Raw genomic sequence first — 17023 nt, 5'->3', positions numbered from 1 at the left:
TACATTGCCTACTTGCCCATATCCAGACTTAATTATGTTGTTATATTGTTTAAACTGCCTATTTATATTATATTTGTATTTTTACTTCTCCACTGTACTATAATTATATAACCTGTATCATGTCTTCTACTACCTGTACCTCCCCTCCCCCCTCCCCCATGCTGCTATGATGCCTGAATTTCCCCAAGGGAATCAATAAAGGAATATCTTATCTTATATCACGGTTGTTATCATTTTACAATTTTCATTAATTTTTATTTTCAAATGGAGGAACACTTTCTGTGAAACCCTGTACATGATTTTAAAGGCCAACTTGCATGTTGTATTTTTGTTCAATAAACAATGTGGACTAGGCCAACGGTGACTTTCATGAAGAAGGAAATAAAATTATTGAAATTGACCCAGTTTTAGCGTTTTTATCAAACATTTAGTCTGCCCAACACAATCACCACGCACGTGGATATTTTAATCAATGGTTCATAACGTGCGTGTGTAATCGAAATTATGTCGTCACAACAGGTGCAGGGCACCAGGGGGCTCTGAGAGTCACACACAGCTAGTGGCAGGCACTGCAGGCACTGCAGGCAGAGAGCCTTGCTACTACTAGCCGAATGAAAATGTATCTGTTTCACCTAACAACACTATTGCTCCGTGATCATAGCCATCCATCTCTAAAGCTAACCACTATTTGTAAAAGCCACAACCACGTTACCATATTTGTAATAATGTAAATCATTGTGTCGTTGTACATATTGTGTATACACCGTTAGAAGCTAACATAGCTTAGCTTGGTAGCTATTGTGCTAACAACATATCCCGACGTCCGGCTCGCTGGCCGGCATTAACGCCCGACCCAAAATGGTTCTCTCCTCTCTGTACACCCCCGTCCCCACGGGTACCCTGTCGGGGAGCCCATGGACGCGACAACGGCGGCAGCCGTAGGGTGCTCGAGCCCGTAACGCTAGTGGTACACGATAACTATGAGCTAACTAACGCTACAGGCTCAAACACCCTACGGCCGCCGCTGTTGTCGCGTCCACAAGCTCCCCGGCAGGACACCCGCGAGGACGGGGGCACACAAAGAGGAGAGAACCACCCCAAATCGGGCACTCATGCCGGCCGACAAGCCGGACGCCGCGGCACGTTGTTAGCACAATAGTAGCCCACTGTGATGCACCGAGTGGGCCACCATTGATTAACATGCAGCGACGTGTAGCTTGCATGATGCGTGTGCAGTGCTTTGCCACACAGGTCTGAGAAGAGGACTTGCACATGATTTTACTCGTTCCCCAAACTCCTCTACATCCCCCGATCTAAAATGGTTCAAGACAGTAGATATAATGCTAACGTTAGCCAGCGCCATTATATCCAGTAGTACCATGACCCGGACGGGCATAAGGCATACGTTTCCTGAAGTGACGTCACGGCCGTGCTAGCGTCTGATAAGCTTTTAGATTTGCTCGTGCATGTTATTCGTGCGTGGACCTTTTTAACCATTTCTGAGTGAAATTTCCTGCGTCAAATGGAAAAAAATAAATAATTAAATTAGATACCAATGATGTAAACTACCCATAATTGCAGAGTAGGGTTTAACCTGCAAGTTGGGCTTTAAATCTGCTCTATGTAAACATGGAAGATGAGAGAACAACAAGAGAAGAAGACATTTCAAGATATTTTAGCTCCAGAAATTAGACTGCAGCCGTTGACATACTTTAGCTCTAACATGTAAATCATTTATTTACAGTTTGCAGAGAAGATGTTGTGCCATTGTGTAATAACAGTACAACTAAATGATACCTCATACTATGATTACAAGCAACTAAAGTGAACAAAATAGTTCAATGTTGTACACTTGCGAGAATACTATGATCTCTGCCTCTAATAATCAACTTTAGGGGGATACATGAATAATGGTTATTATTAGCGATGTTTGATGTTGGCTTTTTTACAGATATCCGATATACCGATATTGTCCAACTCTTAATTTCCGATACCGATATCAACTGATACCGATATATGCTGGGTTTCCCCCCCAAAAAAACTAAATAATTTCAGGTAATTAACATTACATATTTCTTGACATGGAATTAACACAACATTATGCATACTTTTGACAATAAATTAAATAAGAATATATTATATAGAAAAGGATATATATTTTTTAAACCGATACCGATAATTTCCGATATTACATTTTAATGCCAATATCGGCTGAAATATATCGGTAGGCCGATAATATCGGATATCCCTATGTAGCATCCTGAATATTCTACTAAGTATTCAGAAGTGCTAACTAACTGTTACTTTCCCTGTGTGTGTATAAATTGTGATAAACAGTGTTCCTTTTGATATCTCGCCCGGTCTAATAACGAGGTGAGGTGCTACTCTTCTCCGGCTTCATTATGGATCACTAACAATAACATTGAAGCACCTTTCTCCCTTTCTGGAGTGGTCCTAGAGTGGGATCAGTGGCGGTTGCCAGCAGGGGGCGGAGTGGCAGTGGTAGCAGGTGGAGCGGAGGAGAGAGGGAAGCAACGAGGAAGAGAGAATTACCTGGGGGCCAGAGCACCAGGAAGCTCTCTTCGGGAGTGAACTCGACCGTGAACAGTCGCAGCGGGCGTGTGCTCCGGAAGAGCCCCGTTGCAGAAGTTATGTTGAAGAGCGACGGGTGATAAGAAGTACTTGCTAGTTGACGTGTTATCCTAGAAGTACCAGTGATAGTGTGTGAGTAAGCGATACAGAACGAAGGACTAACGTCTATAGTTAACGGGTTATAGTAGTAAGTGTGCAGTGTATTAGCATGCTGCTAACGGCTCCATCTGACTCCAGTAGACTACCGGGCGCGCGGCGCTGAAGACCGGTGGTACAGTCAGCCAGGTTGCGTTAGTAGTACAACCGATATAGCAAGAGGGTGCATCCAGACCCGAAGTTTAGCTGTGTTTAGGGTAGCCAACAGTATTAGCTCGCGCGACAGCAGCAACCAACAGCCAGCAGTGAACGTCTCCCCGACGTCGCAGAGGACGCCTCTTCCCACCAGCAGAGGTCGCCATCACAGCACGCTCCTCCAGTTCACCACTGCTCATGCTGTTGCCCCAGCCCGCTGGCTGTGCTCACGGGATCGTCCGACGCCATCTTGTCACCTGGACGAGAGGTGATAAGAGTGGGTCCGCCATCTTGGCTAAGTACAAACGGTACCTCGTGTATCCACATCAACGTCCATTCAAGTGAACGCTAACAACCAGTGTCTAAGGGGTACCCCAAACAATATAAGCCGGCTTTAGTGTAGGTTTTATTTTGGTAACGTGGGCCCACATTTACTTGGTTTCTTTTGTATTTTTGTATTATTATTGTTGTTTGAATTCCCAATGCTTTCTCTACTTTATGCCTGGGTCTCCCCTAGTACAAACGGGGTATTATTAATGTATTGAGCATGCGGTGCCTATGGTGGGAATAGTGTTCCCCTACATTATCAGTGAGAGCACCCGGTGCCATTTAAGAATACGTGCTATCTGAATAAATCTGAAGTACAACCTGTAACTGATAACCTGCCCAGGCTTAAATACAAAGTAGATATAATTGGGAGCACTGTGTGTGTGTCTGTTTCTTCCAATTGCTAACCTAACCCCTGGGTAAATACTGTGACTGCATAATTATTTAACCCTTACACCCCATTCACAGCATAGCATTTGAAGGGTCTATACAGGTGGTCAAGGAAGGGTACTGCTTAAAGGGAAGCCCAATAATACTATTGAACTGACAGTCACCGGGTGTGGGAGGGCTGTCGGAGGTACTGGGGGAAGTGAGAGTGTGTGGGGAGCTACTGCTGACCGCCTTGGAAGGCGAGGGAGACCAGAGTACCATTCCCCAGGTTAGTAAATCCTGGGCCCCATTCACTCCTGCTGCAAGCCCTCCAGAACGACGTTCCGGGCCAAAGACGGGGGTACATATAGATCCAATTCTATAGTATCCTGCTACCAGGTGGCTGTGTACTACTACTCCCATAAGCAGGGATAATCCACCCTTCTACACCTAGTTATTATGAGTATACAGCTTTTGTGGTTGAGTTTATAAGGTGCTAATATTTCAGGGTCAGACATCAGGGTAGGAAATAAAGGTTATATCAAACTGGCTTCAGCATCTTGCTTCGCCTATTTGACTGTTCAGGCACCAATGGGTGCTCACTGAAATAATTTTACTAAATGCACCTATCACTGACCACGCCCCTCTGCTTAGCATATAAGCAGGTGTGGTAGCCGCTTAATCTCCCTCCCATGTCTTTCACGCTGAAAGTTTGCTTCTAGCATCTGGACACTGTATGAGAATATTCTTTGACCTACGCTGGGATGAACTCTACTCCACCAACCGAATGGCTCTTTTCAGGGCCTTCCACCAGCAGCCGCCGCTGGAGATGACCAGGATCTTTGGACCTTCATCGCCAGTGCCGCCGCCACCGGAGATGAACCGGAACGCTGATCTCGTTTCATCATCCCCAAGCACTGCGATGTGGCTTGGCAAGGGAAACCCACAAGAGTGCTGTAAGACCTAGCATTCAGGGGAGTGCCATAAGAGCAGGTGGTCCCCGCAGTGAGTCAAAAGTCAACCGCTCCACAGGGGCTCTTCAGAGTATAGAGGCTTTCCTGTCCTGCCCGCCTGCTGGATGTGTCATGGAGGAGGATCCAGCTGGCGTCTCCACCAAGATGCACCAGGTAGTGGTACTAGACGATGAAGACCTGGGTTCTCTGAGTTTCTCGTTGTCCTCTGAACAGGTACTGTAGTGGTACTAGACGATGAAGACCCGGGTTAACTGCGTTTCTCCTTGTCCTCTGAACAGGTACTGTAGTGGTACTAGACGATGAAGACCCGGGTTATCTGCGTTTCTCCTTGTCCTCTGAACAGGTACTGTAGTGGTACTAGAAGATGAAGACCTAGGTTCTCTGAGTTTCTCCTTGTCCTCTGAACAGGTACTGTAGTGGTACTAGACGATGAAGACCCGGGTTAACTGCATTTCTCCTTGTCCTCTGAACAGGTACTGTAGTGGTACTAGACGATGAAGACCCGGGTTATCTGCGTTTCTCCTTGTCCTCTGAACAGGTACTGTAGTGGTACTAGACGATGAAGACCCGGGTTCTCTGCGTTTCTCCTTGTCCTCTGAACAGGTACTGTAGTGGTACTAGATGATGAAGACCCGGGTTCTTTGAGTTTCTCCTTGTCCTCTGAACAGGTACTGTAGTGGTACTAGATGATGAAGACCTGGGTTCTCTGCGTTTCTCCTTGTCCTCTGAACAGGTACTGTAGTGGTACTAGATGATGAAGACCTGGGTTCTCTGAGTTTCTCCTTGTCCTCTGAACAGGTACTGTAGTGGTACTAGATGATGAAGACCTGGGTTCTCTGCGTTTCTCCTTGTCTTCTGAACAGGTACTGTAGTGGTACTAGACGATGAAGACCTGGGTTCTCTGAGTTTCTCGTTGTCCTCTGAACAGGTACTGTAGTGGTACTAGATGATGAAGACCCGGGTTAACTGCGTTTCTCCTTGTCCTCTGAACAGGTACTGTAGTGGTACTAGACGATGAAGACCCGGGTTATCTGCGTTTCTCCTTGTCCTCTGAACAGGTACTGTAGTGGTACTAGACGATGAAGACCTGGGTTCTCTGAGTTTCTCGTTGTCCTCTGAACAGGTACTGTAGTGGTACTAGACGATGAAGACCCGGGTTAACTGCGTTTCTCCTTGTCCTCTGAACAGGTACTGTAGTGGTACTAGACGATGAAGACCCGGGTTATCTGCGTTTCTCCTTGTCCTCTGAACAGGTACTGTAGTGGTACTAGACGATGAAGACCCGGGTTCTCTGCGTTTCTCCTTGTCCTCTGAACAGGTACTGTAGTGGTACTAGATGATGAAGACCCGGGTTCTCTGAGTTTCTCCTTGTCCTCTGAACAGGTACTGTAGTGGTACTAGATGATGAAGACCTGGGTTCTCTGCGTTTCTCCTTGTCCTCTGAACAGGTACTGTAGTGGTACTAGATGATGAAGACCTGGGTTCTCTGAGTTTCTCCTTGTCCTCTGAACAGGTACTGTAGTGGTACTAGATGATGAAGACCTGGGTTCTCTGCGTTTCTCCTTGTCCTCTGAACAGGTACTGTAGTGGTACTAGACGATGAAGACCTGGGTTCTCTGAGTTTCTCGTTGTCCTCTGAACAGGTACTGTAGTGGTACTAGATGATGAAGACCTGGGTTCTCTGCATTTCTCCTTGTCTTCTGAACAGGTACTGTAGTGGTACTAGATGAAGAAGACCTGGGTTCTCTGCGTTTCTCGTTGTCCTCTGAACAGGTACTGTAGTGGTACTAGATGATGAAGACCTGGGTTCTCTGCGTTTCTCCTTGTCCTCTGAACAGGTACTGTAGTGGTACTAGATGATGAAGACCTGGGTTCTCTGCATTTCTCCTTGTCCTCTGAACAGGTACTGTAGTGGTACTAGATGATGAAGACCTGGGTTCTCTGCGTTTCTCCTTGTCCTCTGAACAGGTACTGTAGTGGTACTAGATGATGAAGACCTGGGTTCTCTGAGTTTCTCCTTGTCCTCTGAACAGGTACTGTAGTGGTACTAGATGATGCAGACCTGGGTTCTCTGAGTTTCTCCTTGTCCTCTGAACAGGTACTGTAGTGGTACTAGATGATGAAGACCCGGGTTCTCTGCGTTTCTCCTTGTCCTCTGAACAGGTACTGTAGTGGTACTAGATGATGAAGACCCGGGTTCTCTGAGTTTCTCCTTGTCCTCTGAACAGGTACTGTATTGGTACTAGATGATGAAGACCTGGGTTCTCTGCGTTTCTCCTTGTCCTCTGAACAGGTACTGTAGTGGTACTAGACGATGAAGACCCGGGTTCTCTGCGTTTCTCCTTGTCCTCTGAACAGGTACTGTAGTGGTACTAGATGATGAAGACCCGGGTTCTCTGAGTTTCTCCTTGTCCTCTGAACAGGTACTGTAGTGGTACTAGATGATGAAGACCTGGGTTCTCTGCGTTTCTCCTTGTCCTCTGAACAGGTACTGTAGTGGTACTAGATGATGAAGACCTGGGTTCTCTGAGTTTCTCCTTGTCCTCTGAACAGGTACTGTAGTGGTACTAGATGATGAAGACCTGGGTTCTCTGAGTTTCTCCTTGTCCTCTGAACAGGTACTGTAGTGGTACTAGATGATGAAGACCTGGGTTCTCTGCGTTTCTCCTTGTCCTCTGAACAGGTACTGTAGTGGTACTAGACGATGAAGACCTGGGTTCTCTGAGTTTCTCGTTGTCCTCTGAACAGGTACTGTAGTGGTACTAGACGATGAAGACCCGGGTTAACTGCGTTTCTCCTTGTCCTCTGAACAGGTACTGTAGTGGTACTAGACGATGAAGACCCGGGTTATCTGCGTTTCTCCTTGTCCTCTGAACAGGTACTGTAGTGGTACTAGATGATGAAGACCTGGGTTCTCTGCGTTTCTCCTTGTCTTCTGAACAGGTACTGTAGTGGTACTAGATGATGAAGACCTGGGTTCTCTGAGTTTCTCCTTGTCCTCTGAACAGGTACTGTAGTGGTACTAGATGATGAAGACCCGGGTTCTCTGAGTTTCTCCTTGTCCTCTGAACAGGTACTGTAGTGGTACTAGATGATGAAGACCTGGGTTCTCTGCGTTTCTCCTTGTCCTCTGAACAGGTACTGTAGTGGTACTAGATGATGAAGACCTGGGTTCTCTGAGTTTCTCCTTGTCCTCTGAACAGGTACTGTAGTGGTACTAGATGATGAAGACCTGGGTTCTCTGAGTTTCTCCTTGTCCTCTGAACAGGTACTGTAGTGGTACTAGATGATGAAGACCTGGGTTCTCTGCGTTTCTCCTTGTCCTCTGAACAGGTACTGTAGTGGTACTAGACGATGAAGACCTGGGTTCTCTGAGTTTCTCGTTGTCCTCTGAACAGGTACTGTAGTGGTACTAGACGATGAAGACCCGGGTTAACTGCGTTTCTCCTTGTCCTCTGAACAGGTACTGTAGTGGTACTAGACGATGAAGATCCGGGTTATCTGCGTTTCTCCTTGTCCTCTGAACAGGTACTGTAGTGGTACTAGATGATGAAGACCTGGGTTCTCTGCGTTTCTCCTTGTCTTCTGAACAGGTACTGTAGTGGTACTAGATGATGAAGACCTGGGTTCTCTGAGTTTCTCGTTGTCCTCTGAACAGGTACTGTAGTGGTACTAGACGATGAAGACCCGGGTTAACTGCGTTTCTCCTTGTCCTCTGAACAGGTACTGTAGTGCTACTAGACGATGAAGACCCGGGTTATCTGCGTTTCTCCTTGTCCTCTGAACAGGTACTGTAGTGGTACTAGACGATGAAGACCCGGGTTCTCTGCGTTTCTCCTTGTCCTCTGAACAGGTACTGTAGTGGTACTAGATGATGAAGACCCGGGTTCTCTGAGTTTCTCCTTGTCCTCTGAACAGGTACTGTAGTGGTACTAGATGATGAAGACCTGGGTTCTCTGCGTTTCTCCTTGTCCTCTGAACAGGTACTGTAGTGGTACTAGATGATGAAGACCTGGGTTCTCTGAGTTTCTCCTTGTCCTCTGAACAGGTACTGTAGTGGTACTAGATGATGAAGACCTGGGTTCTCTGTGTTTCTCCTTGTCCTCTGAACAGGTACTATAGTGGTACTAGACGATGAAGACCTGGGTTCTCTGAGTTTCTCGTTGTCCTCTGAACAGGTACTGTAGTGGTACTAGATGATGAAGACCTGGGTTCTCTGCGTTTCTCCTTGTCTTCTGAACAGGTACTGTAGTGGTACTAGATGATGAAGACCTGGGTTCTCTGCGTTTCTCGTTGTCCTCTGAACAGGTACTGTAGTGGTACTAGATGATGAAGACCTGGGTTCTCTGCGTTTCTCCTTGTCCTCTGAACAGGTACTGTAGTGGTACTAGATGATGAAGACCTGGGTTCTCTGCGTTTCTCCTTGTCCTCTGAACAGGTACTGTAGTGGTACTAGATGATAAAGACCTGGGTTCTCTGCGTTTCTCCTTGTCCTCTGAACAGGTACTGTAGTGGTACTAGACGATGAAGACCTGGGTTCTCTGAGTTTCTCCTTGTCCTCTGAACAGGTACTGTAGTGGTACTAGATGATGCAGACCTGGGTTCTCTGAGTTTCTCCTTGTCCTCTGAACAGGTACTGTAGTGGTACTAGATGATGAAGACCCGGGTTATCTGCGTTTCTCCTTGTCCTCTGAACAGGTACTGTAGTGGTACTAGATGATGAAGACCCGGGTTCTCTGAGTTTCTCCTTGTCCTCTGAACAGGTACTGTATTGGTACTAGATGATGAAGACCTGGGTTCTCTGCGTTTCTCCTTGTCCTCTGAACAGGTACTGTAGTGGTACTAGATGATGAAGACCTGGGTTCTCTGAGTTTCTCCTTGTCCTCTGAACAGGTACTGTAGTGGTACTAGATGATGAAGACCTGGGTTCTCTGTGTTTCTCCTTGTCCTCTGAACAGGTACTGTAGTGGTACTAGACGATGAAGACCTGGGTTCTCTGAGTTTCTCGTTGTCCTCTGAACAGGTACTGTAGTGGTACTAGATGATGAAGACCTGGGTTCTCTGCGTTTCTCCTTGTCCTCTGAACAGGTACTGTAGTGGTACTAGATGATGAAGACCTGGGTTCTCTGCGTTTCTCCTTGTCCTCTGAACAGGTACTGTAGTGGTACTAGATGATGAAGACCTGGGTTCTCTGCGTTTCTCCTTGTCCTCTGAACAGGTACTGTAGTGGTACTAGATGATGCAGACCTGGGTTCTCTGAGTTTCTCCTTGTCCTCTGAACAGGTACTGTAGTGGTACTAGATGATGAAGACCTGGGTTCTCTGCGTTTCTCGTTGTCCTCTGAACAGGTACTGTAGTGGTACTAGATGATGCAGACCTGGGTTCTCTGTGTTTCTCCTTGTCCTCTGAACAGGTACTGTAGTGGTACTAGACGATGAAGACCCGGGTTCTCTGCGTTTCTCCTTGTCCTCTGAACAGGTACTGTAGGTGGTACTAGATGATGAAGACCTGGGTTCTCTGAGTTTCTCCTTGTCCTCTGAACAGGTACTGCAGTGGTACTAGATGATGAAGACCCGGGTTCTCTGAGTTTCTCCTTGTCCTCTGAACAGGTACTGTAGTGGTACTAGATGATAAAGACCTGGGTACTCTTGAGTCTTTCCTTTTCCTTTGAATCAGGTGTTTCCGCTCTCCTTGTGCCTCAGCTTCGTGTGTTGAAGATTGATGTGGAGGAAGATTTCCGCTCTTCCCTGGCCGGTTCGGACATGGAAATCTCCTTGTGCCTCAGTCTCGGAGAGCAGTATGTTTGCTGTGTCCCCTAAACTCGTTAAAGCTGAACCGTCAGATTCTACCTTTAACACTTTGAGTGCCGGGACCCGTCTTTAGACGTCTTTGCTGGCCATGCTAAAGTTGCCGGAGGACGCGTTACGTCGTCCTTATATCAATATTTCAAAAATCTGCGATCGGATTCATATGTCCCCTCCGCTGGCCTGAGATCCACCAGCAGGACCCACTGAGCTCTCTGGCGGTTCAGGAGCGCCATCTGGTGGCCGATCGGCGCAATCGCCAAACAGGATGTTGAATAGAGGTTGTCATGACGACCGTAGTACTTCCGGGCGCTCGCTATAGTTCATGGGACTCTGGCTCGTCACGCTACACGGTGATCGATTGGCAATAACTCGATAAACAACATGATTTGGACGTATATACCATTATACAAGCTGGAGATGGACCGGGTAAAAATATATCCCATAATGATAAGATTTCTACTCGACGATGATCGCCCAACGGCGCGCGGAGACTGGGGTGAGTTTCAGCGTGTAACGTTACCGTCTTCGATACTAACTGCTATTATCAACATTTGACCCACATTTGATGATTGGTATAACGCTGCCCACGGAATTATAAACGCTCCCTCGCCCATCCGGTCAACATCAGATGACGTGTAGTAACTTCTAGAAGTACGTCTAGTTGGAATTTTTTATATCGCGCTGATTGCCATCAAACTGTATTTCATCATCAATATAATGCATTTGGGGCTATATATCACGTTCTGGAGAAAGCTGCAGAAAGAGATGAAAACATACTTATACATTAGACCATACTTTACTATGAATATGTGAATGAAAAAGTTTAACGTTGCTACACAATGAACAATACATATAGGACTTTGAATGGGCCCTAATAATGGCAATGTAGCAATAGAATTTAAAAAGTTATAGCCCTGCAAAGAAGGGGACTTTCTCCATGGACAAATAGTGCTGGCAATCTATGGTATATCATGAATTTAACCTTAGGCAGCCAAAGTGTTAATGTGTGTGTATTGTGTGTGTGATTACACGTGCATGTGTTCTCACCTATCAGAGAGGCCCCCAAAAATGATGGCCCCCGCCAAGACACCCCCCATATAGATGGTCTGGCTCATCTGTTTTAAAGGCCGCAGAGTGCACACCAAATCCCACTGCAGAGAGAGAGAGAGAGAGAGAGAGAGAGAGAGAGAGAGAGAGAGAGAGAGAGAGAGAGAGAGAGAGAGAGAGAGAGAGAGAGAGAGAGAGAGAGAGAGAGAGAGAGAGAGAGAGAGAGAGAGACAAGGAAGGGAGAACAAAGACATAGAGAGAAAGACAGTGTCAGGATAGATAGATAGATAGATAGATAGATAGATAGATAGATAGATAGATAGATAGATAGATAGATAGATAGATAGATAGATAGATAGATAGATAGATAGCTAGATAGCTAGATAGCTAGATAGCTAGATAGATAGATAGATAGATAGATAGATAGATAGATAGATAGATAGATAGATAGATAGATAGATAGATAGATAGATAGATAGATAGATAGATAGATAGATAGATAGATAGATAGATAGATAGATAGATAGATAGATAGATAGATAGATAGATAGATAGATAGATAGATAGATACCTCTGAGACAATGGTCGACAGGAACTCTGTCTGGTCGTAGTTCCACCCGTCCACACATTCCTCCGTGTCCAGCTCTGTAACATTTACGTTGGGTCGACCCGATGACAACGAAGGCAGTGTGCCATTGCTGGTGCCCAACAGCTGCCACTGTGGTTCTACATACCTTCAGAGAGGGAAGGACACAACATAATTACATAAAGGGACATTCCACCCATTTTAAGAATCTGATTTTTGTTACAAGGTGGGAATAATTTAACTTCATATAAAAACCACTTGTGCTGGTGTTTTGGTTTGTGAGATACTGGAGGTATATATTATTAGCATGTATTGTCAGTGCTAGAGAAATGTAGTATGGAAAATCCCATTAACACCTTAAACCCGATCGGTGCCGGGCCAAGATTTATTTCACGTCATAAATAAGATCAATACTAATGTTGCATTTCTTTTTCAAATATAGCCAAGAGTAAAGACCCTAACCCTATCAAAACAGCAGTCAAGGTGTATATTTTCAGCACTACGTTTGTTTACCAATGATTTTAAGTGTTATTAGAGGAAATTAAGTAGTCATGAAATCGTTGTAGTCCTATGAAAGAGGAGACCCAGGGCTACACTACCCAGCTCACACCAGCCGCTGTCAAAGTTGCAGCTGGCTGACTTGAAAAAATTATATTTACATTATTTTCGTGATTATATCTCACAGGTCGAACAAACTGCCATAAAATACAACGTATATTGTTTCTTTACCTTTCTGTGAACATCTATAAAAAGAACGTGGAACTATGGACATTATACAAAAGTAACTTTACTTACAGTAGATTTAATTCACGGTCTTTGCTGCACTGTAATGAGTGCCTGGAAGTACTACATCCAGATTTAACTTTGTCATTGTAAAGAGGAGATCCATAGATAGGCCATAATAAGGTCATTTATAGGCCTGATATTCTATATTCTATATTCATATTTAAAATTGCATTTTTAGTACACTTGATCTCAAGAAGGTGCTGAATGAGCTCAGTGGCAATTGTTCAGAATCATGTCTGGTCAATGTTAGCATGGTGTTATTCACCGTCAAAGATACAAAAAAAGATTCTCCTTTGGTTCATTACAACTCAAGCATAGTAACAGACACAATATTTCTGACACTGGGAATACATTCCCTGAGGTCAATAGATGTCCCAGTAGATACCAAGAACATGCAAATGGACCTTGTAGAAGTGAAGCAATCTTCCATTTACTTCCATAATCTTAAAACTTTCTGCAAATATGGCTAGGGCTTGAGAGGTTAAAGGACACCTATTGTGAAAATTCCCTTTTCCTGTGTGTTGTATTGTTTTTACAGAATGCTGGGTTGTCCCAACACTGAGAAATTATGTGCATTGTGCCTTTTCTGCAGTTCAGCTGTGACAAGAACCCTCCCTCTTGAAATGAGCCAATCGATATAGTTAGCCAGATAAGGAAATGGTGTTTCAACTGAGTACCACCTTGGTCAGATTTTGAGCCGGGAAAAGCCCTGCTCCGGTGTTTAAATGTACAGTAGTTGAGTGGTTGTACTGTAGTTAAATGTACAGTAATTGAGTGGTTGTACTGTAGTTACCTGCTCCGGTGTTTAAATGTACAGTAGTTGAGTGGTTGTACTGTAGTTACCTTCTCCGGTGTTTAAATGTACAGTAGTTGAGTGTTGTACTGTAGTTAAATGTACAGTAGTTGAGTGGTTGTACTGTAGTTAAATGTACAGTAGTTGAGTGGTTGTACTGTAGTTAAATGTACAGTAGTTGAGTGGTTGTACTGTAGTTACCTGCTCCAGTGTTTAAATGTACAGTAGTTGAGTGGTTGTACAGTAGTTGAGTGGTTGTACTGTAGTTAAATGTACAGTAGTTGAGTACTTGTACAGTAGTTGAGTGGTTGTACAGTAGTTGAGTGGTTGTACAGTAGTTGAGTGGTTGTACTGTAGTTACCTTCTACATCTGGCCAGCTTGGTGCCTGTAGCGTCCAATGGGATGAAGGCTCGTAGCAGTTGCCTCTCATCCATCTAGAATCAACCAAAAACATCCAAAGATCAAATTGCATTAACGGATAAGTATTCTCTTCTTATTGTCAACATAGCCTAGACTAAAACCTACAATGCATTTCTTCTACTAGTATGGTACAAGTACGGTCCATCCTGCCAAAATCACATTATAGCTCATATCCAGAAGTCTTAGAACTCCATTGTTGTCCAAAAACTGTTCAAACTAGTCACAGAGCCGTACAGTTTGCTCTGGTCAGTATAATTCATCATTGAAATGAACTTTAAAGCATTGTACCTTTTCTTGGAACTGCTTTATGAAGTGAGAGTGATTGCTTCGAGTCTGCCTGAACCAGAACTACTTCACAAACAAGAAGTACAGTGCCCATGTTCATCTCCCATGAAGAGTACAGTGCCCATGTTCATCTCCCATGAAGAGTACAGTGCCCATGTTCATCTCCCATGAAGAGTACAGTGCCCATGTTCATCTCCCATGAAGAGTACAGTGCCCATGTTCATCTCCCATGAAGAGTACAGTGCCCATGTTCATCTCCCATGAAGAGTACAGTGCCCATGTTCATCGCCCATGAAGAGTACAGTGCCCATGTTCATCGCCCATGAAGAGTACAGTGCCCATGTTCATCGCCCATGAAGAGTACAGTGCCCATGTTCATCTCCCATGAAGAGTACAGTGCCCATGTTCATCTCCCATGAAGAGTACAGTGCCCATGTTCATCGCCCATGAAGAGTACAGTGCCCATGTTCATCGCCCATGAAGAGTACAGTGCCCATGTTCATCGCCCATGAAGAGTACAGTGCCCATGTTCATCGCCCATGAAGAGTACAGTGCCCATGTTCATCGCCCCTTAATTATACTGGAGTTCTATAAGATACTGGCTTCAGCGTCTTGCTCCACCTATTGGACTGCTCTGGCACCACTGAAAGAATTTCACTATCACTGACCAGGACCACGCCCCTCTCTGCTTGACATATTAGCAGGTGTGGTAGCAGTCTGTCACTGATCAGGACCACGCCCCTCTCTGCTTGACATATTAGCAGGTGTGGTAGCAGTCTGTCACTGATCAGGACCACGCCCCTCTCTGCTTGACATATTAGCAGGTGTGGTAGCAGTCTAACCTCCCCCTCTCTGCTTGACATATTAGCAGGTGTGGTAGCAGTCTAACCTCCCCCTCTCTGCTTGACATATTAGCAGGTGTGGTAGCAGTCTAACCTCCCCCTCTCTGCTTGACATATTAGCAGGTGTGGTAGCAGTCTAACCTCCCCCTCTCTTCTTGACATATTAGCAGGTGTGGTAGCAGTCTAACCTCCCCCTCTCTGCTTGACATATTAGCAGGTGTGGTAGCAGTCTAACCTCCCCCTCTCTGCTTGACATATTAGCAGGTGTGGTAGCAGTCTAACCTCCCCCTCTCTTCTTGACATATTAGCAGGTGTGGTAGCAGTCTAACCTCCCCTTCTCTTCTTGACAGCAGGTGTGGTAGCAGTCTAACCTCCCCTTCTCTTCTTGACAGCAGGTGTGGTAGCAGTCTAACCTCCCCTTCTCTTCTTGACAGCAGGTGTGGTAGCAGTCTAACCTCCCCTTCTCTTCTTGACAGCAGGGTGTGGTAGCAGTCTAACCTCCCCTTCTCTTCTTGACAGCAGGTGTGGTAGCAGTCTAACCTCCCCCTCTCTTCTTGACAGCAGGTGTGGTAGCAGTCTAACCTCCCCCTCTCGCTTCCCTCTCACTGAAGGTTTGCTCCTAGCATCTGGACGTTGTATAAGAAGATTCTTATCATATCTTGTCTCACTCCGCTCCACCAAGCGAACACCTCTTTTCAGGGTCATCCTCCGAGATGACCAGGATATTCTGAACCTCATCACCAGCGCCGCTTCTGCCAGAGAAGAACCAGATGGCCGGTCTTGTTTCGTCAGCGCCGTGATTCAACAGCTCTTGTCAGGGCAATAAGAGAAGGCACTCCCCCTAGTGGATCTAAAAAAAAAAACTGCCCCCCGAGGCTTCCCTGACCTTCCCACCTGCTATACGGGTCATAGAGGAGGGTCCAGATGGCTTCTCCGCCCAGATGTGCCAGGTGGTAATTCTCGCTGATGACGACTCAGACACTTCGTGCTCCGGACACCCGGAGCTTCGTGTCAACTTCACTCTATTGTACAATAGGCAAAGCAAGATACTGAAGCCAGTATGATGGTGCATTATGATATAATGATGGTTATCTATTTTAACCCTGGTTATATGAATAGCCTACTCACAAAGCATCTTTACCCTACATTTACTTTTACTGTACATTGAGTCATTTAGCTGACACTTTTATCCAAAGCGACTTCTGTTCTGTACAAGAAGTCAGCAGGAATGGTACAACTCTGGCAGCTATGGGTAAGTACTATTGTTCATCAAACAGTGCCGAACTTGAGTGCTACAGACTTGAGTGTATATTAGCATAGTAGGTAATATAGGGAAGGTAGATTCCTTAGTAGCCGAGTGCATATTAGTGAAAGACAGTTCAAGGTTAATATTTTATTCGATTATTTCTGTCTGTTTTTAGTCGACGACAGAAAAATGGGCAGGTTTCGGCTATCCTGACTGGTGGGAAGTTCATTCCACCATTGTGGAGTGAGGACAGAGAATAGCCGGCTTCTCTTTGATGACCCCCCGGATCTCGGATAGGAGTGCGTCTGAGGCCCGAAGATGCAGATCTACCCTCTGTTGCCCCTTCGTTTTCTTTCTGTGTGAAAGTAGCTTTGGGAGGGAGACCAGACGGCTGCCACACCTGCTTATAGGCCAAGCAGAGAGGGTGTGGTCTTGGTCAGTGATAAGTGCATTGAGTAAAATCCTTTCTGCAGGCATCCATTGGTGCCAGAGCAGTCCAAATAGGTGAAGCAAGACGCTTTGCTAGGCTTATTATAACTACGGTTATAATACATAACCTTTGTTTTTGAACAACAGTGGAGTTCTATGACTTCTGGATACACTAATGACAACAGGAGTAATGAAAAGGAGAGAGAGAGAGAGAGAGAGAGAGAGAGA

General features: G+C 45.5%; 1 protein-coding gene across 1 annotated transcript in view; it reads right to left on the bottom strand.

Moving 5' to 3' along the window:
* oatx (organic anion transporter X) overlaps window positions 1–17023 on the bottom strand; it is a gene marked incomplete at both ends in the record, with an annotated part of 131603 nt that overhangs the window by 106375 nt on the left and 8205 nt on the right. Inside the window, 3 exons of the mRNA XM_084336608.1 lie at window positions 11408–11511; window positions 11979–12141; window positions 13934–14007. Coding sequence (XP_084192734.1) covers window positions 11408–11511; window positions 11979–12141; window positions 13934–14007 — 341 coding nt within the window. The remainder of the gene's footprint in view (window positions 1–11407; window positions 11512–11978; window positions 12142–13933; window positions 14008–17023) is intronic.

Source organism: Notolepis coatsorum, assembly GCF_963971535.1.
Source record: "Notolepis coatsorum genome assembly, chromosome: 19".
NCBI lineage: Eukaryota > Metazoa > Chordata > Actinopteri > Aulopiformes > Paralepididae > Notolepis > Notolepis coatsorum.
This window is presented reverse-complemented; position numbering and strand designations above follow the sequence as displayed.